The following is a 25,637-nucleotide window of genomic DNA, read 5'->3' as shown; positions in this document are numbered from 1 at the left end:
GCCGCTTTAACTGGGAACTAGTCAGTAACATGGCCGCTTTAACTGGGAACTAGTCAGTAACACGACAGCTTTAACTGGGAACTAGTCAGTAACATGACCGCTTTAACTGGGAACTAGTCAGTAACACGACCGCTTTAACTGGGAACTAGTCAGTAACACGACCGCCTTAACTGGGAACTAGTCAGTAACACGACAGCTTTAACTGGGAACTAGTCAGTAAAATGACTGCTTTAACTGGGAACTAGTCAGTAACACGACAGCTTTAACTGGGAACTAGTCAGTAACACGATCGCTTTAAGTGGGAACTAGTCAGTAACAAGACCACTTTAACTGGGAACTAGTCAGTAACACGACCGCTTTAACTGGGAACTAGTCAGTAACACGACCGCTTTAACTGGGAACTAGTCAGTAACACGGCCGCTTGAACTGGGAACAAGTCAGTAACACGACTGCTTTAACTGGGAACAAGTCAGTAACACGACTGCTTTAACTGGGAACAGGTCAGTAACACGACCGCTTTAACTGAGAACAAGTGAGTAACACGACCGCTTTAACTGGGAACTAGTCAGTAACACGACAGCTTTAACTGGGAACTAGTCAGTAACACGATCGCTTTAAGTGGGAACTAGTCAGTAACACGATCGCTTTAACTGGGAACTAGTCAGTAACACGACCGCTTTAACTGGGAACTAGTCAGTAACACGATTGCTTTAACTGGGAACTAGTCAGTAACACGACAGCTTTAACTGGGAACTAGTCAGTGAAATGACTACTTTAACTGGGAACTAGTCAGTAACACGACCGCTTTAACTGGGAACTAGTCAGTAACATGGCCGCTTTAACTGGGAACTAGTCAGTAACAAGACCGCTTTAACTGGGAACTAGTCAGTAACACGACCGCTTTAACTGGGAACTAGTCAGTAACACGGCCACTTTAACTGGGAACTAGTCAGTAACACGACCGCTTTAACTGGGAACTAGTCAGTAACATGGCCGCTTTAACTGGGAACTAGTCAGTAACAAGACCGCTTTAACTGGGAACTAGTCAGTAACAAGACCGCTTTAACTGGGAACTAGTCAGTAACACGACCGCTTTAACTGGGAACTAGTCAGTAACACGATTGCTTTAACTGGGAACTAGTCAGTAACACGACAGCTTTAACGGGGAACTAGTCAGTAACACGATCGCTTTAACTGGGAACTAGTCAGTAACACGACAGCTTTAACTGGGAACCAGTCAGTAACAAGACCGCTTTAACTGGGAACTAGTCAGTAACACAACCGCTTTAACTGGGAACTAGTCAGTAACACGGCCGCTTGAACTGGGAACAAGTCAGTAACACGACCGCTTTAACTGGGAACAAGTCAGTAACACGACCGCTTTAACTGGGAACAAGTCAGTAACACGACCGCTTAAACTGAGAACTAGTCAGTAACACGACCGCCTTAACTGGGAACTAGTCAGTAACACGACAGCTTTAACTGAGAACAAGTGAGTAACACGACCGCTTTAACTGGGAACTAGTCAGTAACACGACAGCTTTAACTGGGAACTAGTCAGTAACACGATCGCTTTAAGTGGGAACTAGTCAGTAACACGATCGCTTTAACTGGGAACTAGTCAGTAACACGACAGCTTTAACTGGGAACTAGTCAGTAACAAAAACCGCTTTAACTGGGAACTAGTCAGTAACACGACCGCTTTAACTGGGAACTAGTCAGTAACACGGCCGCTTGAACTGGGAACAAGTCAGTAACACGACCGCTTTAACTGGGAACAAGTCAGTAACATGACCGCTTAAACTGAGAACAAGTGAGTAACACGACCGCTTTAACTGGGAACTAGTCAGTAACACGACAGCTTTAACTGGGAAATAGTCAGTAAAATGACTGCTTTAAGTGGGAACTAGTCAGTAACACGTCAGCTTTAACTGGGAACTAGTCAGTAACACGATCGCTTTAAGTGGGAACTAGTCAGTAACAAGACCGCTTTAACTGGGAACTAGTCAGTAACACGACCGCTTTAACTGGGAAGTAGTCAGTAACACGGCCGCTTGAACTGGGAACAAGTAAGTAACACGGCCGCTTGAACTGGGAACAAGTCAGTAACACGTTAGCTTTAACTGGGAACTAGTCAGTAACACGTTAGCTTTAAGTGGGAACTAGTCAGTAACACGACAGCTTTAACTGGGAACTAGTCAGTAACACGACTGCTTTAACTGGGAACAAGTCAGTAACACGACCGCTTAAACTGAGAACAAGTGAGTAACACGACCGCTTTAACTGGGAACAAGTCAGTAACACGACAGCTTTAACTGGGAACTAGTCAGTAACACGTTAGCTTTAACTGGGAACTAGTCAGTAACACGTTAGCTTTAAGTGGGAACTAGTCAGTAACACGACAGCTTTATATGGGAACTAGTCAGTAACATGGCCGCTTTAACTGGGAACTAGTCAGTAACAAGACCGCTTTAACTGGGAACTAGTCAGTAAAATGACTGCTTTAACTGGGAACTAGTCAGTAATACGACAGCTTTAACTGGGAGCTAGTCAGTAACACGACCGCTTTAACTGGGAACTAGTCAGTAACATGGCCGCTTTAACTGGGAACTAGTCAGTAACATGGCCGCTTTAACTGGGAACTAGTCAGTAACATGACCGCTTTAACTGGGAACTAGTCAGTAACATGACCGCTTTAACTGGGAACTAGTCAGTAACACTATCGCTTTAAGTGGGAACTAGTCAGTAACATGGCCGCTTTAACTGGGAACTAGTCAGTAATACAACAGCTTTAAGTTGGAGCTAGTCAGTAACACGACCGCTTTAACTGGGAACTAGTCAGTAACACGACCGCTTTAACTGGGAACTAGTCAGTAACACGGCCGCTCTAACTGGGAACAAGTCAGTAACATGACCGCTTTAACTGGGAACTAGTCAGTAACATGACCGCTTTAACTGGGAACTAGTCAGTAACATGGCCGCTTTAACTGGGAACTAGTCAGTAACATGGCCGCTTTAACTGGGAACTAGTCAGTAACACGACAGCTTTAACTGGGAACTAGTCAGTAAAATGACTGCTTTAACTGGGAACTAGTCAGTAACACGACCGCTTTAACTGGGAACTAGTCAGTAACACGGCCGCTCTAACTGGGAACAAGTCAGTAACATGACCGCTTTAACTGGGAACTAGTCAGTAACATGACCGCTTTAACTGGGAACTAGTCAGTAACATGGCCGCTTTAACTGGGAACTAGTCAGTAACATGGCCGCTTTAACTGGGAACTAGTCAGTAAAATGACTGCTTTAACTGGGAACTAGTCAGTAAAATGACTGCTTTAACTGGGAACTAGTCAGTAACACGACCGCTTTAACTGGGAACTAGTCAGTAACATGGCCGCTTTAACTGGGAACTAGTCAGTAACAAGACCACTTAACTGGGAACTAGTCAGTAACATGACCGCTTTAAGTGGGAACTAGTCAGTAACAAGACCGCTTTAACTGGGAACTAGTCAGTAACATGGCCGCTTTAACTGGGAACTAGTCAGTAACACGACAGCTTTAACTGGGAACTAGTCAGTAACACGATTGCTTTAAGTGGGAACTAGTCAGTAACACGATCGATTTAACTGGGAACTAGTCAGTAACACGACAGCTTTAACTGGGAACTAGTAGTAAAATGACTGCTTTAACTGGGAACTAGTCAGTAACACGACCACTTTAACTGGGAACTAGTCAGTAACATGGCCGCTTGAAGTGGGAACTAGTCAGTAACAAAACCGCTTTAACTGGGAACTAGTCAGTAACATGGCCGCTTTAAGTGGGAACTAGTCAGTAACAAGACCGCTTTAACTGGGAACTAGTCAGTAACGTGACCGCTTTAACTGAGAACTAGTCAGTAACATGACCGCTTTAACTGGGAACTAGTCAGTAACACGATCGCTTTAAGTGGGAACTAGTGAGTAACATGGCCGCTTTAACTGGGAACTAGCCAGTAACACGACAGCTTTAACTGGGAACTAGTCAGTAACACGACCGCTTTAACTGGGAACTAGTCAGTAACATGACCGCTTTAACTGGGAACTAGTCAGTAACATGACCATATGTCTTCAACAGACGGAGTAATGTCGGATCGTGTGATGATGAGCCATGTTAATGATAAACTATGTTCCCTCATGCAGCGGCATCATCGGGGAGCGGCTGCCCATCCGACTCTACCTTACAGTGGGGATGCTGAGCAGTGGCCTCTTCACCTGCTTGTTTGGACTTGGATACGTCTACAACATCCACAGTCTGGCCTTTTACATATTTGTCCAGGTGGGATCTGCTTTACTTTCTGCTGTAGCTTGACACAGCTGGCTTGCCTTCACCTCTGGTCTGATTACACTGCGTATATGTTTTAGGTGGCCAACGGTTTGGTGCAGACCACTGGCTGGCCCAGTGTAGTGACCTGCATCGGGAACTGGTTTGGAAAGGGAAGGTATGGTGAAGTTGTTGTTGTTGGTAATAACCTGTGAGGGGGTCAGTACCATCCTTACTGCTGTATGTGCTGTTGTCAGGCGTGGACTCATCATGGGTCTGTGGAACTCCCACACCTCAGTGGGAAACATTTTGGGCTCTCTGATTGCCGGATACTGGGTCTCCTCTAACTGGGGCCTGTCCTTCATTGTACCAGGACTCATCATCGCAGCCATGGGTGTGGTCTGCTTCCTCTTCCTCATTGAGCGTGAGTGTGGCATCTTCTTTATGATCAAACCTAAAAACTTTAAAACAACTATCTGAGCTGGAGGGAAAACACAATGTAGGAAGGTAACAAATCATGTCCTGTTTTCTCTCTGCAGACCCCAACGATCTGAAAAACATGTATGCTCAGAATTTATCTTCAGGAAAGAGTGTGAGTAAAAGCTTCTGTCTGTAAATGTGAACATGTGAGGATAACTCCAACCACATCCTGAACCTCTGAGGGTTTCTGGCCTCCTCTGCACAGATCAGCACAGTGTGGAGGAAGTTACCGGAATCAGCAGCTCCTGATTTTAATGTTGATCAATATAGCACTTTTCATACGAAGTAGGCAGGCTACAGCTAAGTCAGCTGTTAGCTGGCTAAAAAGTCCAGTTGTGCAAAAAGACATGCCTCAAATTATGCCGACTTTCAAGATGAAGTAACATCTATATTTGATAAGTTATATAGAAAAAATTCACTCCCCCCACAGTTGTCATGAACATACATCTGACCAATTAAACCTAAAATGGATTTTTGTACCAGTCTGTAAACATGTTTATTTCTGCTATAAACATGTTTATTTCTGCTGTAAACATGTTTATTTCTGCTGTGAAGCTGGTCTTTTTAACAGGGGAGTCTATGGGGGGATTTTTTCTGCGGAGCCCCTAGTGGATGAGGGGGGAACCATCATGGAACAACAGAGGAAAAGAGTCTGGCTGGTGGTTCAGTCCCACGTATTGTTGGGAACACGAGGCGTCTTTCACTGGTGGAACGTAGCTGTGGAGAGGGAGTGTAGGTCTGGATTAGGGAGTGAAGGTAGACGGGAGACGTTTGAGTTATTGTTTTGTAAACCAGAAGCAGAGCTTTGAATCTGATCCGCTGCAACTGGAAACCAGTGAAGAGCGATTGGCAGCGGAGTAACATGAGCTCGTTTGGGTTGGTTGAAAACCAGACGTGCTGCTGGTTCTGGATCATCTGCAGAGGTTTAACCAGCATGCAGGCAGACCTGCCAGTAGGGAACTGCAGTAATCGATGTGTGAGATGACCAGAGCCTGAACCAGAAGCTGTGTCGTGTGTTCTGTCAGGTACGTCTGATACTCTTGATGTTGTAGAGAGCATATCGGCAGGTACGGGCAACCGAGGCAACATGGACCTTAAAGGTCAGCTGGTCATCCACCATGACACCCAGATTCCAGGCAGCAGACGTAGGAACAAGTGTGATAGAGTGGAGCTTTACATGTATCTGCGGAGGTAAGGAAGGATTGGCTGGACAGACAATGAGCTCTGTCTTGGACAGATTGAGCTGAAGGTGGCAATCCTTCATCCATGCAGAGATATCAGCAAGGCAAGCTGATATTCTCAGTGAAACGTTGTGTCGTCTGGTAGGAAGGAGAGGAAAAGCTGAGTGTCATCTGCATAGCAGCGGTAGGAGAAGCCATGAGAGCTTCTAACTGCACCGAGTGAGGAGGTGTATGGTGGAAAGAGAAGAGGGCCAAGCACCGATCCCTGAGGCTCCCCTGTTTTCATGTGATCTGGACACTTCTCCTCACCAGGACACTCTGAAGGATCTTCCTGTGAGGTAGGACGTGGACCAGGAGAGGACATATCCAGAGATGCTGAGCTCAGAGAGTGGAGAGGAGAACCTGATGGTTGGCTGGGTCAGAAGCAGCAGACAGGTCCAGCAGGACCAGGACTGACCAGTGGATCTGGTCCAGCAGGACCAGGACTGACCACTGGATCTGGTCCAGCAGGACCAGGACTGAGGATTGACCAGTGGATCCAGTCCAGCAGGACCAGGACTGAGGATTGACTAGTAGATCTGATCCAGCAGGACCAGGACTGACCAGTGGCTCTGGTCCAGCAGGACCAGGACTGACCAGTGGATCTGGTCCAGCAGGACCAGAACTGAGGACTGAGGACTGCAGAGGAAACTCATTTCAGCCGCCTGTATACAAGATCTCCTTCTTTCGGCCACGACCCACAGCTCATGACCATAGGTGAGGGTAGGAACGTAGATCGACTGGTAAATGGAGAGCTTCGCCTTCTGGCTCAGCTCCTTCTTCACCACGACAGACCGGCGCAGAGTCCGCATTACTGCAGATCGCCGCACCGATCCGTCTGTCGATCTCGCGCTCCATCCTTCCCTCACTCGTGAACAAGACCCCGAGATATTTAAACTCCTCCACTTGAGGCAGGACCTGACTCCCGACCCGGAGAGGACAATCCACCCTATTCCGGCTGAGGACCATGGTCTCAGATTTGGAGGTGCTGATTCATTCAGTGCGGACCAAGCTCTGACACCTGTCGTACAGGGACCGGACAGGTCGTACAAGGGGGTCCGGTACCCCATACTCCCGGAGTCCCCCCCACAGGAGCCCCCGGGGGACACGGTCGAACGCCTTCTCCAGGTCCACAAAGCACATCGAGACTGGTTGGGCAAACTCCCATGCCCCCTCCAGGACCCCAAAGAGGGTATAGAGCTGGTCCACTGTTCCGCGACCAGGACGAAAACCACACTGCTCCTCCTCAATCCAAGATTCGACTATCCGGCGGACCCTCCTCTCCAGGACCCCTGAATAGACCTTACCAGGGAGGCTGAGGAGTGTGATTCCCCTGTAATTGGAACACACCCTCCGGTCCCCCTTCTTAAAAAGGGGGACCACCACCCCAGCAGTGATAAATTTGAAGCACATTATTGGTAGTCTAGTTATGCTGCTTGTGCTTGGTGGACTCCCACAGGTAGACTCGTAGGTCTTTACCCTTTGTGGTCTTAACCCAACATGGGCTGATATAAAGACTGACGCCTCACTGATGCTTCAGCGCAGTCCGTGGAGCTGACTCTTTGCTAATGTCACTTTGCTTGATTGCAACCGGCTGACCAGTAAACAGTGAGAGGGACCCGCGTCACGGACTCAACTTTTGTTAGATTGTAGAGAGAAGTGCACAACATTAGCGGTGCGAACAATAAACCAAAACCAAGACATAAACTCCAGCAGTAACTCACCTACCTTAAACTGAACCACTATGATTAAAATGAGTGCTTTTCCTGTCTGTTATTCTGCCAGTTAGCATTTATTCTAACTACGTTCCCTATTAACCTCCCAAATCTAGCAATTTCATCTTATTTCTCCATTCTCGTAATTTTTGTACATCTTAAACAGCATACTTTCATTCTGTCTTCGTTCAGGTTCCATCTCACACTTGGAAAGGAACCAATGGACACACAGAGGTGTACCTGCAGTACAAGGAAAACAAAAACCAGGTGTGTTTTGCATTATGTGTTGACCTAGGTTGGAAATCAGAATATGACTCCGAGTTCATTATGCTCATGTGTTTCTAAAATATCTTTCGATGTCACTGAATAATTTCACCACTCAGAGGCTTAACTCTGTTGCATAGCAGGGTAAAGGCCTTGTCCCCTTCCGTTCTCTGTTTACATGTTACCTCTTATTATTAACACCTTTCCTACCAAAGTTAAGATCTGTCCAACCTTAGTTAACATCTGTCCAACCTTAGTTAACATCTGTCCAACCTTAGTTAAGATCTGTCCAACCATAGTTAACATCTGTCCTGCCTTAGTTAAGATCTGTGTTACCTTAGTTAACATCTGTTCCAATATAGTTCACATCTGTTCCACCAAAGTTAACATCTGTTCCACCATAGTTAACATCTGTTCCACCACAGTTAACAGCTGTCCTATCATAGTTAACATCTGTTGCACCATAGTCAACATCTGTCCTACCGTAGTTAACATCTGTTCCACCATAGTCAACATCTGTCCTACCTTAGTTAACATCTGTCCAACCTTAGTTAACATCTGTCCAACCATAGTTAACATCTGTTCTACTGTAGTTAACATCTGTCCAACCATAGTTAACATCTGTTCCAATATAGTTAACATCTGTCCAACCGTAGTTAACATCTGTCCTACCTTAGTTAACATCTGTCCAACCTTAGTTAAAATCTGTCCTACCGTAGTTAACATCTGTCCTACCTTAGTTAACATCTGTCCAACCGTAGTTAACATCTGTCCTACCGTAGTTAACATCTGTCCAACCTTAGTTAAAATCTGTCCTACCGTAGTTAACATCTGTCCTACCTTAGTCAACATCTTTCCAACCTTAGTTAACATCTGTTCCACCATAGTTAACATCTGTTCCACCATAGTTAACATCTGTTGCAACATAGTTCACATCTGTCCAACCTTAGTTAACATTTGTCCAACCGTACTTAACATCTGTCCTACCGTAGTTAACATCTGTCCAACCTTAGTTAAAATCTGTCCTACCGTAGTTAACATCTGTCCTACCTTAGTTAACATCTGTCCAACCATAGTTAACATCTGTTCTACTGTAGTTAACATCTGTCCTACCTTAGTTAACATCTGTCCTACCTTAGTTAACATCTGTCCTACCTTACTTAACATCTGTCCTACCTTAGTTAACATCTGTCCAACCGTAGTTAACATCTGTCCAACCGTAGTTAACATCTGTCCAACCATAGTTAACATCTGTTCTACTGTAGTTAACATCTGTCCAACCTTAGTTAACATCTGTCCTACCATAGTTAACATCTGTCCTACCATAGTTAACATCTGTCCAACCTTAGTTAAAATCTGTCCTACCGTAGTTAACATCTATCCTACATTAGTTAACATCTGTCCAACCATAGTTAACATCTGTTCCACCATAGTTAACATCTGTTCCACCATAGTTAACATCTGTCCAACCGTAGTTAACATCTGTTCTACCGTAGTTAACATCTGTTCCACCATAGTTAACATCTGTTCCACCATAGTTAACATCTGTCCAACCTTAGTTAACATCTGTCCAACCTTAGTTAACATCTGTCCTACCGTCGTTAACATCTGTCCAACCTTAGTTCACATCTGTTCCACGATAGTTAGCATCTGTTCCACCATAGTTAACATCTGTTCCACAGTAGTTAACATCTGTTTCACCGTAGTCAACATCTGTCACACCTTAGTTAACGTCTGTTCCACCATAGTTAACATCTGTTCCACCATAGTTAACATCTGTCCACCATAGTTAACATCTGTCCAACCTTAGTTAACATATGTTGCACCATAGTTAACATCTGTCCTACCGTAGTTAACATCTGTTCTACCTGAGTTAACATCTGTCCTACCTGAGTTAACATCTGTCCTACCTGAGTTAACATCTTTCCAACCGTAGTTAACATCTGTCCAACCATAGTTAACATCTGTCCAACCGTAGTTAACATCTGTTCCACCATAGTTAACATCTGTCTTATTTTAGTTACCATCTGTTCCGCAAGTTAACATCTGTCCAACCGTAGTTAACATCTGTCCAACCTTAGTTAACATCTGTTCCACGATAGTTAGCATCTGTTCCACCATAGTTAACATCTGTTCCACCATAGTTAACATCTGTTCTACCATAGTGAACATCTGTCTAACCTTAGTTAACATATGTTGCACCATAGTCAACATCTGTCCTACCGTAGTTAACATCTGTCCAACCTTAGTTAACATCTTTTCCACAGTAGTTAACATATGTTGCACCATAGTTAACATCTGTTCCACCATAGTGAACATCTGTCCAACCTTAGTTAACGTCTGTTCCACCATAGTTAACATCTGTTCCACCATAGTTAACATCTGTTCTACCATAGTTAACATCTGTCCAACCTTAGTTAACATATGTTGCACCATAGTTAACATCTGTCCTACCGTAGTTAACATCTGTCCAACCTTAGTTAACATCTGTTCTATTGTAGTTAACATCTGTCCTACCGTAGTTAACATCTGTCCAACCTTAGTTAAAATCTGTCCTACCGTAGTTAACATCTGTCCTACCTGAGTTAACATCTGTCCTTCCTGAGTTAACATCTGTCCTACGTGAGTTAACATCTTTCCAACCGTAGTTAACATCTGTCCAACCATAGTTAACATCTGTCCAACCGTAGTTAACATCTGTTCAACCTTAGTTAACATCTGTCCAACCATAGTGAACATCTGTTCCAATATAGTTAACATCTGTCTTATTTTAGTTAGCATCTGTTCCACAAGTTAACATCTGTCCTACCGTAGTTAACATCTGTCCAACCTTAGTTAAAATCTGTCCTACCGTAGTTAACATCTGTCCTACCGTAGTTAACATCTGTCCTACCTGAGTTAACATCTGTCCTTCCTGAGTTAACATCTGTCCTACGTGAGTTAACATCTTTCCAACCGTAGTTAACATCTGTCCAACCATAGTTAACATCTGTCCAACCGTAGTTAACATCTGTTCAACCTTAGTTAACATCTGTCCAACCATAGTGAACATCTGTTCCAATATAGTTAACATCTGTTCCACCATAGTTAACATCTGTCTTATTTTAGTTAGCATCTGTTCCACAAGTTAACATCTGTCCAACCGTAGTTAACATCTGTCCAACCGTAGTTAACATTTGTCCAACCGTAGTTAACATTTGTCCAACCATAGTTAACATTTGTCCAACCATAGTTAACATCTGTCCTACCGTAGTTAACATCTGTCCAACCGTAGTTAACATCTGTCCAACCAGAGTTAACATCTGTTCTACCGTAGTTAACATCTGTCCAACCATAGTTAACATCTGTCCAACCATAGTGAACATCTGTTCCAATGTAGTTAACATCTGTTCCACCATAGGTAACATCTGTCTTATTTTAGTTAGCATCTGTTCCACAAGTTAACATCTGTCCAACCGTAGTTAACATCTGTCCAACCGTAGTTAACATTTGTCCAACCATAGTGAACATCTGTCCAACCTTAGTTAACATCTGTTTCACCGTAGTCAACATCTGTCACACCTTAGTTAACGTCTGTTCCACCATAGTTAACATCTGTTCCACCATAGTTAACATCTGTCCACCATAGTTAACATCTGTCCAACCTTAGTTAACATATGTTGCACCATAGTTAACATCTGTCCTACCGTAGTTAACATCTGTTCTACCTGAGTTAACATCTGTCCTACCTGAGTTAACATCTTTCCAACCGTAGTTAACATCTGTCCAACCATAGTTAACATCTGTCCAACCGTAGTTAACATCTGTTCAACCTTAGTTAACATCTGTCCAACCATAGTGAACATCTGTTCCAATATAGTTAACATGTGTTCCACCATAGTTAACATCTGTCTTATTTTAGTTACCATCTGTTCCGCAAGTTAACATCTGTCCAACCGTAGTTAACATCTGTCCAACCTTAGTTAACATCTGTTCCACGATAGTTAGCATCTGTTCCACCATAGTTAACATCTGTTCCACCATAGTTAACATCTGTTCTACCATAGTGAACATCTGTCTAACCTTAGTTAACATATGTTGCACCATAGTCAACATCTGTCCTACCGTAGTTAACATCTGTCCAACCTTAGTTAACATCTTTTCCACAGTAGTTAACATATGTTGCACCATAGTTAACATCTGTTCCACCATAGTGAACATCTGTCCAACCTTAGTTAACGTCTGTTCCACCATAGTTAACATCTGTTCCACCATAGTTAACATCTGTTCCACCATAGTTAACATCTGTTCTACCATAGTTAACATCTGTCCAACCTTAGTTAACATATGTTGCACCATAGTTAACATCTGTCCTACCGTAGTTAACATCTGTCCAACCTTAGTTAACATCTGTTCTATTGTAGTTAACATCTGTCCTACCGTAGTTAACATCTGTCCTACCGTAGTTAACATCTGTCCTACCTTTTGTTAACATCTGTCCTACCTGAGTTATCTTTCCAACCGTAGTTAACATCTGTCCAACCAGAGTCAACATGTGTTCTACCGTAGTTAACATCTGTCCAACCATAGTTAACATCTGTCCAACCATAGTGAACATCTGTTCCAATGTAGTTAACATCTGTTCCACCATAGGTAACATCTGTCTTATTTTAGTTAGCATCTGTTCCACAAGTTAACATCTGTCCAACCTTAGTTAACATTTGTCCAACCATAGTTAACATCTGTCCAACCTTAGTTAACATATGTTGCACCATAGTTAACATATGTTGCACCATAGTCAACATCTCTCCTATCGTAGTTAACATCTGTCCAACCTTAGTTAACATCTGTCCAACCTTAGTTAACATCTGTCCAACCTTAGTTAACATCTGTTCCACCATAGTTAACGTCTGTTCCACCATAGTTAACATCTGTTCTACCATAGTTAACATCTGTTCAACCATAGTTAACATCTGTTCTACCATAGTTAACATCTATCCAACCTTAGTTAACATTTGTCCAACCATAGTGAACATCTGTTCCACCTTAGTTAACATATGTTGCACCATAGTTAACATCTGTCCTACCGTAGTTAACATCTGCCCAGCCTTAGTTAACATCTGTCCAACCTTAGTTAACATCTGTCCAACCGTAGTTAACATCTGTCCAACCGTAGTTAACATCTCTCCAACCATAGTTAACATCTGTTCCACCATAGTTAACATCTGTCTTATTTTAGTTAGCATCTGTTCCACAAGTTAACATCTGTTCAACCGTAGTTAACATCTGTCCAACCTTAGTTAACATTTGTCCAACCATAGTGAACATCTGTCCAACCTTAGTTAACATATGTTGCACCATAGTTAACATCTGTTCCACCATAGTCAACATCTGTCCAACCTTAGTTAACATCTGTTCCACCATAGTTAACATCTGTTCCACCATAGTTAACATCTGTTCTACCATAGTTAACATCTGTCCAACCTTAGTTAACATTTGTCCAACCATAGTTAACATCTGTTCCACCATAGTTAACATCTGTTCCACCATAGTTAACATATGTTGCACCATAGTTAACATCTGTTCCACCATAGGTAACATCTGTTCCAACATAGTTAACATCTGTTCTACCAGAGTTAACATCTGTTCTACAAGTTAACATCTGTCCTACTGTCGTTAACATCTGTTCCACGATAGTTAGCATCTGTTCCACGATAGTTAGCATCTGTTCCACCATAGTTAACATCTGTTCCACCATAGTTAACATCTGTCCTACCGTAGTTAACATCTGTCCAACCTTAGTTAACATCTTTTCCACAGTAGTTAACATATGTTGCACCATAGTTAACATCTGTTCCACCATAGTCAACATCTGTACTACCGTAGTTAACATCTGTCCAACCTTTGTTAACATCTGTTCCACAGTAGTTAACATCTGTTCCACCATAGTTAACATCTGTTCCACCATAGTTAACATCTGTTCTACCATAGTTAACATCTGTCCAACCTTAGTTAACATTTGTCCAACCATAGTTAACATCTGTTCCACCATAGTTAACATCTGTTCCACCATAGTTAACATATGTTGCACCATAGTTAACATCTGTTCCACCATAGTTAACATCTGTTCCAACATAGTTAACATCTGTTCTACCAGAGTTAACATCTGTTCTACAAGTTAACATCTGTCCTACTGTCGTTAACATCTGTTCCACGATAGTTAGCATCTGTTCCACGATAGTTAGCATCTGTTCCACCATAGTTAACATCTGTTCCACCATAGTTAACATCTGTCCTACCGTAGTTAACATCTGTCCAACCTTAGTTAACATCTTTTCCACAGTAGTTAACATATGTTGCACCATAGTTAACATCTGTTCCACCATAGTCAACATCTGTACTACCGTAGTTAACATCTGTCCAACCTTTGTTAACATCTGTTCCACAGTAGTTAACATCTGTTCCACCATAGTTAACATCTGTTCCACCATAGTCAACATCTGTCCAACCTTAGTTAACATCTGTTCCACCATAGTTAACATCTGTTCCACCATAGTTAACATCTGTTCTACCATAGTTAACATCTGTCCAACCTTAGTTAACATATGTTGCACCATAGTTAACATCTTTCCTACCGTAGTTAACATCTGTCCAACCTTAGTTAACATCTGTCCTACCTGAGTTAACATCTGTCCTAACTGAGTTAACATCTGTCCTACCTGAGTTAACATCTGTCCTACCTGAGTTAACATCTGTCCTACCTGAGTTAACATCTTTCCAACCGTAGTTAACATCTGTCCAACCGTAGTTAACATCTGTTGCACCATAGTTAACATCTGTTCTATTGTAGTTAACATCTGTCCTACCGTAGTTAACATCTGTCCAACCTTAGTTAAAATCTGTCGTACCGTAGTTAACATCTGTCCTACCTGAGTTAACATCTGTCCCACCTGTTAACATCTTTCCAACCGTAGTTAACATCTGTCCAACCATAGTTAACATCTGTCCAACCGTAGTTAACATCTGTCCAACCATAGTTAACATCTGTTCAACCTTAGTTAACATCTGTCCAACCATAGTGAACATCTGTTCCAATATAGTTAACATCTGTTCCACCATAGTTAACATCTGTCTTATTTTAGTTAGCATCTGTTCCACAAGTTAACATCTGTCCAACCGTAGTTAACATCTGTCCAACCTTAGTTAACATTTGTCCAACCATAGTGAACATCTGTCCAACCTTAGTTAACATCTGTCCTACCTGAGTTAACATCTGTTCAACCTGAGTTATCTTTCCAACCGTAGTTAACATCTGTCCAACCATAGTTAACATCTGTCCAACCATAGTTAACATCTGTTCTACCGTAGTTAACATCTGTCCAACCATAGTTAACATCTGTTCTACCGTAGTTAACATCTGTTCAACCTTAGTTAACATCTGTCCAACCATAGTTAACATCTGTTCCAATGTAGTTAACATCTGTTCCACCATAGGTAACATCTGTCTTATTTTAGTTAGCATCTTTTCCACAAGTTAACATCTGTCCAACCGTAGTTAACATTTGTCCAACCATAGTGAACATCTGTCCAACCTTAGTTAACATATGTTGCACCATAGTTAACATCTGTTGCACCATAGTTAACATCTGTTTTACCATAGTCAACATCTGTCCTATCGTAGTTAACATCTGTCCAACCTTAGTTAACATCTGTCCTACCTTAGTTAACATCTGTTCCACCATAGTTAACGTCTGTTCCACCATAGTTAACGTCTGTTCCACCATAGTTAACATCTGTTCCACCATAGTTAACATCTGTTCAACCATAGTTAACATCTGTTCTACTGTAGTTAACATCTGTTCTACTGTAGTTAACATCTGTCCTACCTTAGTTAACATCTGTCCTACCTTACTTAACATCTCTCCTACCTTAGTTAACATCTATCCAACCGTAGTTAACATCTGTCCAACCATAGTTAACATCTGTTCTACTGTAGTTAACATCTGTCCAACCTTAGTTAACATCTGTCCTACCATAGTTAACATCTGTCCAACCTTAGTTAAAATCTGTCCTACCGTAGTTAACATCTATCCTACATTAGTTAACATCTGTCCAACCATAGTTAACATCTGTTCCACCATAGTTAACATCTGTCCAACCGTAGTTAACATCTGTCCAACCATAGTTAACATCTGTTCTACCGTAGTTAACATCTGTTCCACCGTAGTTAACATCTGTTCCACCATAGTTAACATCTGTCCAACCTTAGTTAACATCTGTCCAACCTTAGTTAACATCTGTCCAACCGTAGTTAACATCTGTCCTACTTTAGTTAACATCTGTTCCACCATAGTTAACATCTGTTCTACCATAGTTAACATCTGTTCTACCATAGTTCACATCTGTTCTACCAGTTAACATCTGTCCTACCGTCGTTAACATCTGTCCAACCTTAGTTCACATCTGTTCCACGATAGTTAGCATCTGTTCCACGATAGTTAGCATCTGTTCCACAGTAGTTAACATCTGTTTCACCATAGTTAACATCTGTTCCACCATAGTCAACATCTGTCCAACCTTAGTTAACGTCTGTTCCACCATAGTTAACATCTGTTCCACCATAGTTAACATCTGTCCAACCTCAGTTAACATATGTTGCACCATAGTTAACATCTGTCCTACCGTAGTTAACATCTGTCCAACCTTAGTTAAAATCTGTCCTACCGTAGTTAACATCTGTCCTACCTGAGTTAACATCTGTCCTACCTGAGTTAACATCTTTCCAACCGTAGTTAACATCTGTCCAACCATAGTTAACATCTGTCCAACCATAGTTAACATCTGTTCTACCGTAGTTAACATCTGTTCAACCTTAGTTAACATCTGTCCAACCATAGTGAACATCTGTTCAACCTTAGTTAACATCTGTCCAACCATAGTGAACATCTGTTCCAGTATAGTTAACATCTGTTCCACCATAGTTAACATCTGTTCCACCATAGTCCACATCTGTTCTACCATAGTTAACATCTGTTCCCACATAGTTAACATCTGTTCTACCAGAGTTAACATCTGTCCTACCGTCGTTAACATCTGTCCAACCTTAGTTCACATCTGTTCCACCATAGTCAACATCTGTCCTACCGTAGTTAACATCTGTCCTACCGTAGTTAACATCTGTCCAACCTTAGTTAACATCTGTCCAACCTTAGTTAACATCTGTTCCACGATAGTTCGCATCTGTTCCACCATAGTTAACATCTGTTCCACCATAGTTAACATCTGTTCTACCATAGTTAACATCTGTTCTACCGTAGTTAACATCTGTTCAACCTTAGTTAACATCTGTCCAACCATAGTGAACATCTTTCCAACCGTAGTTAACATCTGTTCTACCTTAGTTAACATCTGTTCTACCATAGTCCACATCTGTTCCACCATAGTTAACATCTTTTCCAACATAGTTAACATCTGTTCTACCATAGTTAACATCTGTCCAACCGTAGTTAACATCTGTCCTACCTTAGTTAACATCTGTCCAACCTTAGTTAACATCTGTCCAACCTTAGTTAACATCTGTCCAACCTTAGTTAACATCTGTCCAACCATAGTGAACATCTTTCCAACCGTAGTTAACATCTGTTCTACTTTAGTTAACATCTCTTCCACCATAGTTAACATCTCTTCCACCATAGTTAACATCTTTTCTACCTTAGTTAACATCTGTTCTACCATAGTTAACATCTGTCCAACCTTAGTTAACATCTGTCCTTCCGTAGTTAACATCTGTCGTTCCGTAGTTAACATCTGTCGTTCCGTAGTTAACATCTGTCCTTCCGTAGTTAACATCTGTCCTTCCTTAGTTAACATCTGTCCTACCGTAGTTAACATCTGTCCTACCGTAGTTAACATCTGTCTTACCGTAGTTAACATCTGTCCAACCGTAGTTAACATCTGTCCTACCGTAGTTAACATCTGTCCTACCGTAGTTAACATCCTTCCAACCTTAGTTAACATCTGTCCAACCTTAGTTAACATCTGTCCTTCCGTAGTTAACATCTGTCCTACCGTAGTTAACATCTGTCCTACCGTAGTTAACATCTGTCCTTCCTTAGTTAACATCTGTCCAACCATAGTGAACATCTGTCCAACCTTTAACATCTGTTCCACCATAGTGAACATCTGTTCTACCATAGTGAACATCTGTCCAACCTTAGTTAACATATGTTGCACCATAGTTAACATCTGTCCTACCGTAGTTAACATCTGTCCTACCATAGTTAACATCTGCCCAGCCTTAGTTAACATCTGTCCAACCTTAGTTAACATCTGTCCAACCGTAGTTAACATCTTTCCAACCGTAGTTAAAATCTCTCCAACCATAGTTAACATCTGTTCCAATAGTTAACATCTGTTCTACCATAGTTAACATCTGTCCAACCGTAGTTAACATCTGTCCTACCTTAGTTAATATCTGTCCAACCTTAGTTAACATCTGTCCAACCTTAGTTAACATCTGTTCCACCGTAGTTAACATCTGTCCAACCGTAGTTAACATCTGTCCTACTTTAGTTAACATCTCTTCCACCATAGTTAACATCTCTTCCACCATAGTTAACATCTGTTCCACCATAGTTAACATCTGTTCCACCATAGTTAACATCTGTTCTACCATAGTTAACATCTGTCCAACCTTAGTTAACATCTGTCCTTCCGTAGTTAACATCTGTCCTACCGTAGTTAACATCTGTCCTTCCGTAGTTAACATCTGTCCTTCCGTAGTTAACATCTGTCCAACCGTAGTTAACATCTGTCCTTCCTTAGTTAACATCTGTCCTTCCTTAGTTAACATCTGTCCTACCGTAGTTAACATCTGTCCTTCCGTAGTTAACATCTGTCTTACCGTAGTTAACATCTGTCCTTCCTTAGTTAACATCTGTCCTTCCTTAGTTAACATCTGTCCTACCGTAGTTAACATCTGTCCTACCGTAGTTAACATCTGTCCTACCGTCGTTAACATCTGTCCTACCTTAGTTAACATCTGTCCAACCGTAGTTAACATTTGTCCTTCCTTAGTTAACATCTGTTCCACCATAGTTAACATCTGTTCCACCATAGTTAACATCTGTTCCACCATAGTTAACATCTGTTCCACCGTAGTTAACATCTGTCCTACCGTAGTTAACATCTGTCCTACCGTAGTTAACATCTGTCCTACCTTAGTTAACATCTGTCCTACCGTAGTTAACATCTGTCCTACCGTAGTTAACATCTGTCCAACCGTAGTTAACATCTGTCCTACCGTAGTTAACATCTGTCCAACCGTAGTTAACATCTGTCCTTCCTTAGTTAACATCTGTCCTACCGTAGTTAACATCTGTCCTACCGTAGTTAACATCTGTCCTACCGTAGTTAACATCTGTCCTTCCGTAGTTAACATCTGTCCTTCCGTAGTTAACATCTGTCCTTCCGTAGTTAACATCTGTCCTTCCTTAGTTAACATCCTTCCTTCCGTAGTTAACATCTGTCCTTCCTTAGTTAACATCTGTCCCACTTTAGTTAACATCTGTCCTTCCTTAGTTAACATCTGTCCTACTTTAGTTAACATCTGTCCTTCCTTAGTTAACATCAATCCTTCCTTAGTTAACATCTGTCCTTCCGTAGTTAACATCTGTCCTTCGAGACCAAACAATTGTCCTACAGTTTTTCCAAGAAGTAAAGATTCTGTGTCATGTTGACCTGTTTCTGGGTAAAAGTAGTTCTGTGTGAATAATATTACTGGGTCAGCTGATAACACCACACGTTCCAATGCCACGTGTCATTTTAGGACAACTACTACAACAAGGACAGTGTTCTTAGCAGAAAGGTTAGTTGTGTCCAGGTCTTTAATGGTGGCTAGACCAGCCATCACCACTGTGGGTGCTGAATAATATTATTCTGAGACTGGATCTAAATGCTCCCTGTCTGAACATTAGGACTGAGACTCAGTCGACAACCATCATAACTTTGTCTGTCTTGATGCTGGCAGATCTGGTAGTTTGGATCCACCCTTGGTTTTGCTTTAATCTTTCTCTGAAAATCGATGGGTTTGATTTGATCAAAAACTAACCTCTGAACATTTTAACACCAAAGTGGTCAAAGGCTTATGGCTGATTATGGAAAGGATGAATGGTCGCAGGTGTAAGCTGAATGTGTGATTAGACAGTAAACATTATTTGTGTTGTCAGCTTCATGTTTCAACATGATCAGTTCTGACGGCAGGTTGGGGAATTTATCTCATAACACTCTGCCCTGTTGAACATGTGTTTCCCCTAAATTAGGGGATGACCATTACATTCACCTTGCCCAGTATTTACCTTTATTCTTTTATTCTCTGTTAGAGTTAGAAAACTTTTAACATGAAATAAGTTGTTAACCCTCAGTGTTGATGCATGGACCTGTGTGGTTAAAGCCTGAATCTGAGAGGATTTGGGGGTTTTAATTCTATTTGATATGTATCAGCGGTACTTGTTTCTCTTCCTGGAAGCGGTGTCCTGGTTCTTGGGTCAGATTTATTTGCTCTGTTTTTGCTGTCCTTCAGAGCTACGACACAGAGCTTCTGCTGCCTCGGGACAGCGTCTGTGTCCCTCTTCAGCCCGTTGTGGTGGTAAAGAGCGAGTCCGAGCCATCTGCCATCAGCTTCATGGGAGCCCTGCGGATACCAGTCAGTAAAACAAACACAGCTAAACTAAGCAGAACTATGAACAGCAGATGTGCCTGAGGTCCAGCTTAGTCCAGAATATCCTGATGTAGTCACACATGCATATCATTTCCTGATGATGCTGTTTGTCTACAGGGGGTGATTGAGTTCTCTCTGTGTCTGCTGTTTGCTAAGCTGGTCAGTTATACTTTCCTCTTCTGGCTCCCGCTCTACATCACCAAAGCTGGTAAGTACCAACACCAGTACCGCTGTGAGAAGGCAAACCAGTCTAAACTCTTCATCACAATGCCTATTTCGCCCACCTGCTGTACGACATTACATTCCTGAAATAAGTCAAGTTTATCTGTACAACTACGAGGGCTGCAAAGTCCTGGTCACTGCAGAAAGATGAGACATGTGAGATTACTTCAGACGTGTCAGCATCAACATATGTGTCAGAGTGGATTCACCTGGGGCATGTAAAAGGTAAATGGTAGCTCCTCCTAAAAGAAAAGCACATTGCTCCTAATGAAAACCAGAAGCTAGCAGATCAGTTCATCTAGAAAAGAGTAAACTAATCCCAGGAATGAGTAAAGTAACATGCAATGAGGAACTGTTCTCCAGCTGAAGGTAAGAAGTGAAGCTGAGCAGGTTTCCAGGTGTCACCAGGTAAATATGTCAGGAAATCTGGTCAGCAGCCGGCACATCCTCCCCACGTCAGGTGAGCCACAGTCAACACAGTCAGCAGCTGAATAAAATAATGTGTGAAGAGGAAACCCGTGTTTGACTCGTGTCACGTTAAACATGTTGCTGTCCATGTATGATGCAGAGCATCCCAAAGCTCAGTCGTCCAGGTGCACTTCTCCTCAGCCTGATGACGCATCTCCAGCTCGGAGCAGGGCTGAGAAGAACAGGATGAAGCTTCTGAGCAGATCTTTCCAGGATAAAGGCGGACACTGTGCGATTCTAGAAATCTGACTGTCGGGGAAATGCTCCCGCTGCACGACGGGTTTGTCCCTCGCACTCTGTCTGACCCGACGACATGTGTACCCATACTGTACGACTGCTGTCAGACACCATTATTAACAACCACGACTACTTGTCGGCGTCAGTCGGTGTGTGACGGCATGACGTGCTCGAGTGTGAACAACGAAAAACAAATGTTCCTAGTTCCTATGACAACAAGATGGCGAGCAGGCAGCCAGTTGTTGCAGTTGTGTGCGCTGTCTTGTACGCTGAAAGGAAAAACAAAAGAAAAGCTCGTCTTCTCTCCATAGCTCTACTAATCTCTCTTCTAGCAGCTGTGTCCGCCGCACACGTCTGAAGTTGGGGTTCCCCGCCACTGTTTAAAGCTCCGCCGGTGTCTTCTGCGCAGGTGCGAACGTAGAATCGTGACGTAACACCGCTCACACTGTACGAGCGACGGCGAACATTTCTGACATGCCAGGAGTTTGATCGGGAGGTCGCAGCATCATCGTTAGAACGTAGCAGCAATTAATCCTTCCTCGTGAGTGTTCTCACACTGTACGGCTCCCGACCTCCCGACCAGACATCCCGACGCTACCATGTTTCCACCATGACGCAGCGTGACGTCTGCGACAGCAAAATCCTGGTGAAATCGCACAGTGTCCGCCCGGCAACAGATCAGAACCACTCACCTCCATCTGTGTGTGTTGCAGCTCACCTGGATGCAAAGAAAGCTGGTGACCTTTCCACCCTGTTTGATGTTGGAGGAATCGTGGGTAGGCAGCTTCCTCTGCAGCCTGAGAAGCTTCTGATTGTATCTGGGACTGTCTCCTGCTAAACGTGACCTGTTCCCACAGGGGGGGTGCTGGCCGGAGTCATCTCTGATAAGCTGGGGAAGAGAGCGACCACCTGTGCAGTCATGTTGCTGCTGGCTGCTCCCACGGTGAGCTCCCACCACCACACCACCAGGAATGTGTCAGGACATGCTGTTTGTCATCTATTGAAATGAAAAAAGAACTTGCCATCCCAGATAAAAACAATAAGTTCCAGTTGATCACGTGTAAATGTTGGTAAAACTCCCAGAGCCCACTGATGACGTTTGTGCAGACACGACGCTCACATGTGGAGTGTTGACAAACGTGCTTTAGCTGATTAATACAGCAGAGTATTGGAGCCACTGAAGACAAAATAAAAGATTTTTATTAAACCTAAAGTTTTTATGTGAATAAGTTGTCTCAGCAGTCAGTCTGGGTTTGGTCTTTCCTTTCCATGTTCTCTCTGGGTTGGTTGCAACTTATTTTAATGTTCTGTTATTTGGTTTAATGTCATATACATATTTCTGTTCTATTCTATTCTATTCTCCAGTCGTTTAGCAGAGGCTTTTATCCAAGCGACTTACACACTCGTACCCCATGAGGCACATCAGGGGGCAACTTGAGGTTCAGGACACTTCTGAGAAAAACGATGTCCATGGATTATTTTTACTTAAAGAATCTAGGATGTAGTAGTACGAATCTACTATGATGCATTTCTGTCAATAAAATGTGGAATCTTCATAAATCCTGATTTCATTTGAGAGCCAGCTGTGACTCCCATCCACCCCACACCTTCTGAAGGTGGAATTTGATCTCAGAAATTGGAGTGTTTGTTAACCTTTAATGTTATTTTGGTGATAGATTTCTTGTTTAAAATCAGGCTAAATTACTGTTTATTTATTGTTTATCATTACTGTGACAAACAGAATTATCGGGATACATTTTTAGACCATTTCGCCATCCCTACACACCAACCGACAGAACTTGTACACGCTCTACGTTTTGCACAGACAGTTGGGATAAACATCTTGTCAGATGATGAAACTGAGAACTTTTATTATTTGATGGAAAATATGAGTTGAATCTGATGCATCAACACGTGGAGGAGCTTTTACTGGTTTAATTGGGAGCAGATTGGTAAAATAAGTTGGAATAGAAGGAGCACTTCAGAGTCTGATGGAAAGATGGACAGAGCTTCACCAATCTGAGAAAAACATGCAGGTTAAAGCTCCATCATATGTGAAGAGGATCCAGAAACACGCCGTCTTCTCTGGACCAAAGCTCATTTAAAATGTTCTGAGTGGAAACCTGGATGAAGATGTGGAATAGTTTGTGGACAGCATGGACGGCGTGTCCTGCAGACTAAAGAGGAGAGGGAGCATCCAGCTTGTTATCAGCCTGCATCTCTGATGGGATGGGGTTGCATTAGTGCCGATGGCGTGGGCAGCTTCCACATCTGGGAAGCTCCATCAATGCTGAAACATCTGCTCCCATCCAGACAACGTCTCTTTCAGGGAAGACCTTCCACCATGCTGGACCACATCCTGATGGTGGAACAGGAGAACTGGTCCAGCAGGACCACGCTGAACCACATCCTGATGGTGGAACAGGAGAACTGGTCCAGCAGGACCACGCTGAACCACATCCTGATGGTGGAACAGGAGAACTGGTCCAGCAGGACCACATCCTGATGGTGGAACAGGAGAACTGGTCCAGCAGGACCACATCCTGATGGTGGAACAGGAGAACTGGTCCAGCAGGACCACATCCTGACGGTGGAACAGGAGAACTGGTCCAGCAGGACCACGCTGGACCACATCCTGATGGTGGAACAGCAGAACTGGTCCAGCAGGACCACATCCTGACGGTGGAACAGGAGAACTGGTCCAGCAGGACCATGCTGAACCACATCCTGATGGTGCAACAGGAGAACTGGTCCAGCAGGACCACATCCTGACGGTGGAACAGGAGAACTGGTCCAGCAGGACCACATCCTGACGGTGGAACAGGAGAACTGGTCCAGCAGGACCACGCTGGACCACATCCTGATGGTGGAACAGCAGAACTGGTCCAGCAGGACCACATCCTGACGGTGGAACAGGAGAACTGGTCCAGCAGGACCACATCCTGATGGTGGAACAGCAGAACTGGTCTGCTGCAGTCCAGATGTTTTAACCGGTACAAACATCTGGAGCATCATGGAAGCAGAAAACCAGCAACAAGGTCCAGTAAAGCAGCTGCAATCCAGCATCAGGACCAGAACAGGACGACTTTCCTCTCCTGAACCTCCTGCAGCTGCTCTCCTCACTTCCAGATGTTTCCAGATGTCAGAAGAAGGGGAGATTCTAACGATGCTAAACATGATCCTGGAGGTAGTTTTTACAGACGTGTTGCTGCATCAGATCCTTTTTTTTCCCCATCAGATGATAAAATGTGTCAGTTTCCTCCTCTGTCGTGATGTTTATCTTCTGCTGGGGGAAAAGATGGCTTCAGGACATTTCTTTTATTCACATTCTACAGAAAGCTGAATGTTTCATTGGCTGTTTTTGGGACTCCTGTTGTGTGTTTGAGCGTTCTGCTGCTTTGTTTAGCGTGTCCTGATGGTGTGTTTTGTCCTGCAGCTGTACGGCTTCTCCATGATCAGTGAGCTGGGTCTGGGCCCCACCGTCGGTGAGAAGCAGCTGTCACTCAAACACCATGAGTTCAGGGTCTGATGATGTCCAGCTGATCGATGCACACAGTCATCAGCTTGCATTGAACGAATTGCTCAGTACTATTATTATTGACAAGCTTTAAGTCTCCTGTCAGCAGCAGCTGCACCGACACAAACAGAACCATGTTGTTGCTGATGATGTCACTGGGATTTGATTGATACCCTGATGCTGTCGGTGTGTCAGAAACCTGTAGAAGTTCTGTTTCCTGTTTGGCAGGGATGCTGTTGGTATGTGGTGGTCTGGTGAACGGCCCATACGCCCTCATAACCACCGCTGTGTCAGCTGATCTGGTAAGCACGTCTGACTGAGGTCCAGCTTCAAACCCAGACCACAGACTCTGCAACCAGAACTCAGTATGGTCTCCCTGCTCTGCTTTTAGGGGACCCACAAAAGCCTGAAAGGCAACGCCCGAGCCTTGTCCACTGTCACCGCCATCATCGATGGGACCGGCTCTGTAGGTTGGTGGCATAGGATAACTTTAGTCATTCCAAGGATTACTTTACTCA

General features: G+C 43.2%; 1 protein-coding gene across 1 annotated transcript in view; it reads left to right on the top strand.

The window, feature by feature from the left end:
• Positions 1–25,637, top strand: part of slc37a1 (solute carrier family 37 member 1) — a gene marked incomplete at its 3' end in the record, with an annotated part of 65,127 nt that overhangs the window by 19,175 nt on the left and 20,315 nt on the right. The window contains exons 6-17 of the mRNA XM_079254614.1: positions 4,179–4,314; positions 4,401–4,477; positions 4,557–4,723; positions 4,839–4,891; positions 7,907–7,981; positions 20,538–20,660; positions 20,793–20,883; positions 22,316–22,378; positions 22,460–22,545; positions 25,039–25,087; positions 25,348–25,421; positions 25,511–25,589. Of these exons, the coding sequence (XP_079110740.1) occupies positions 4,179–4,314; positions 4,401–4,477; positions 4,557–4,723; positions 4,839–4,891; positions 7,907–7,981; positions 20,538–20,660; positions 20,793–20,883; positions 22,316–22,378; positions 22,460–22,545; positions 25,039–25,087; positions 25,348–25,421; positions 25,511–25,589 (1,073 nt within the window). The remainder of the gene's footprint in view (positions 1–4,178; positions 4,315–4,400; positions 4,478–4,556; positions 4,724–4,838; positions 4,892–7,906; positions 7,982–20,537; positions 20,661–20,792; positions 20,884–22,315; positions 22,379–22,459; positions 22,546–25,038; positions 25,088–25,347; positions 25,422–25,510; positions 25,590–25,637) is intronic.

Source organism: Telmatherina bonti (assembly GCF_933228915.1).
Source record: "Telmatherina bonti genome assembly, chromosome: 15".
In the NCBI taxonomy this organism is placed as follows: Eukaryota; Metazoa; Chordata; class Actinopteri; order Atheriniformes; family Telmatherinidae; genus Telmatherina; species Telmatherina bonti.
The sequence above is the reverse complement of the archived record's forward strand: the minus strand, read 5'-3'. Positions and strand labels throughout refer to the sequence as shown.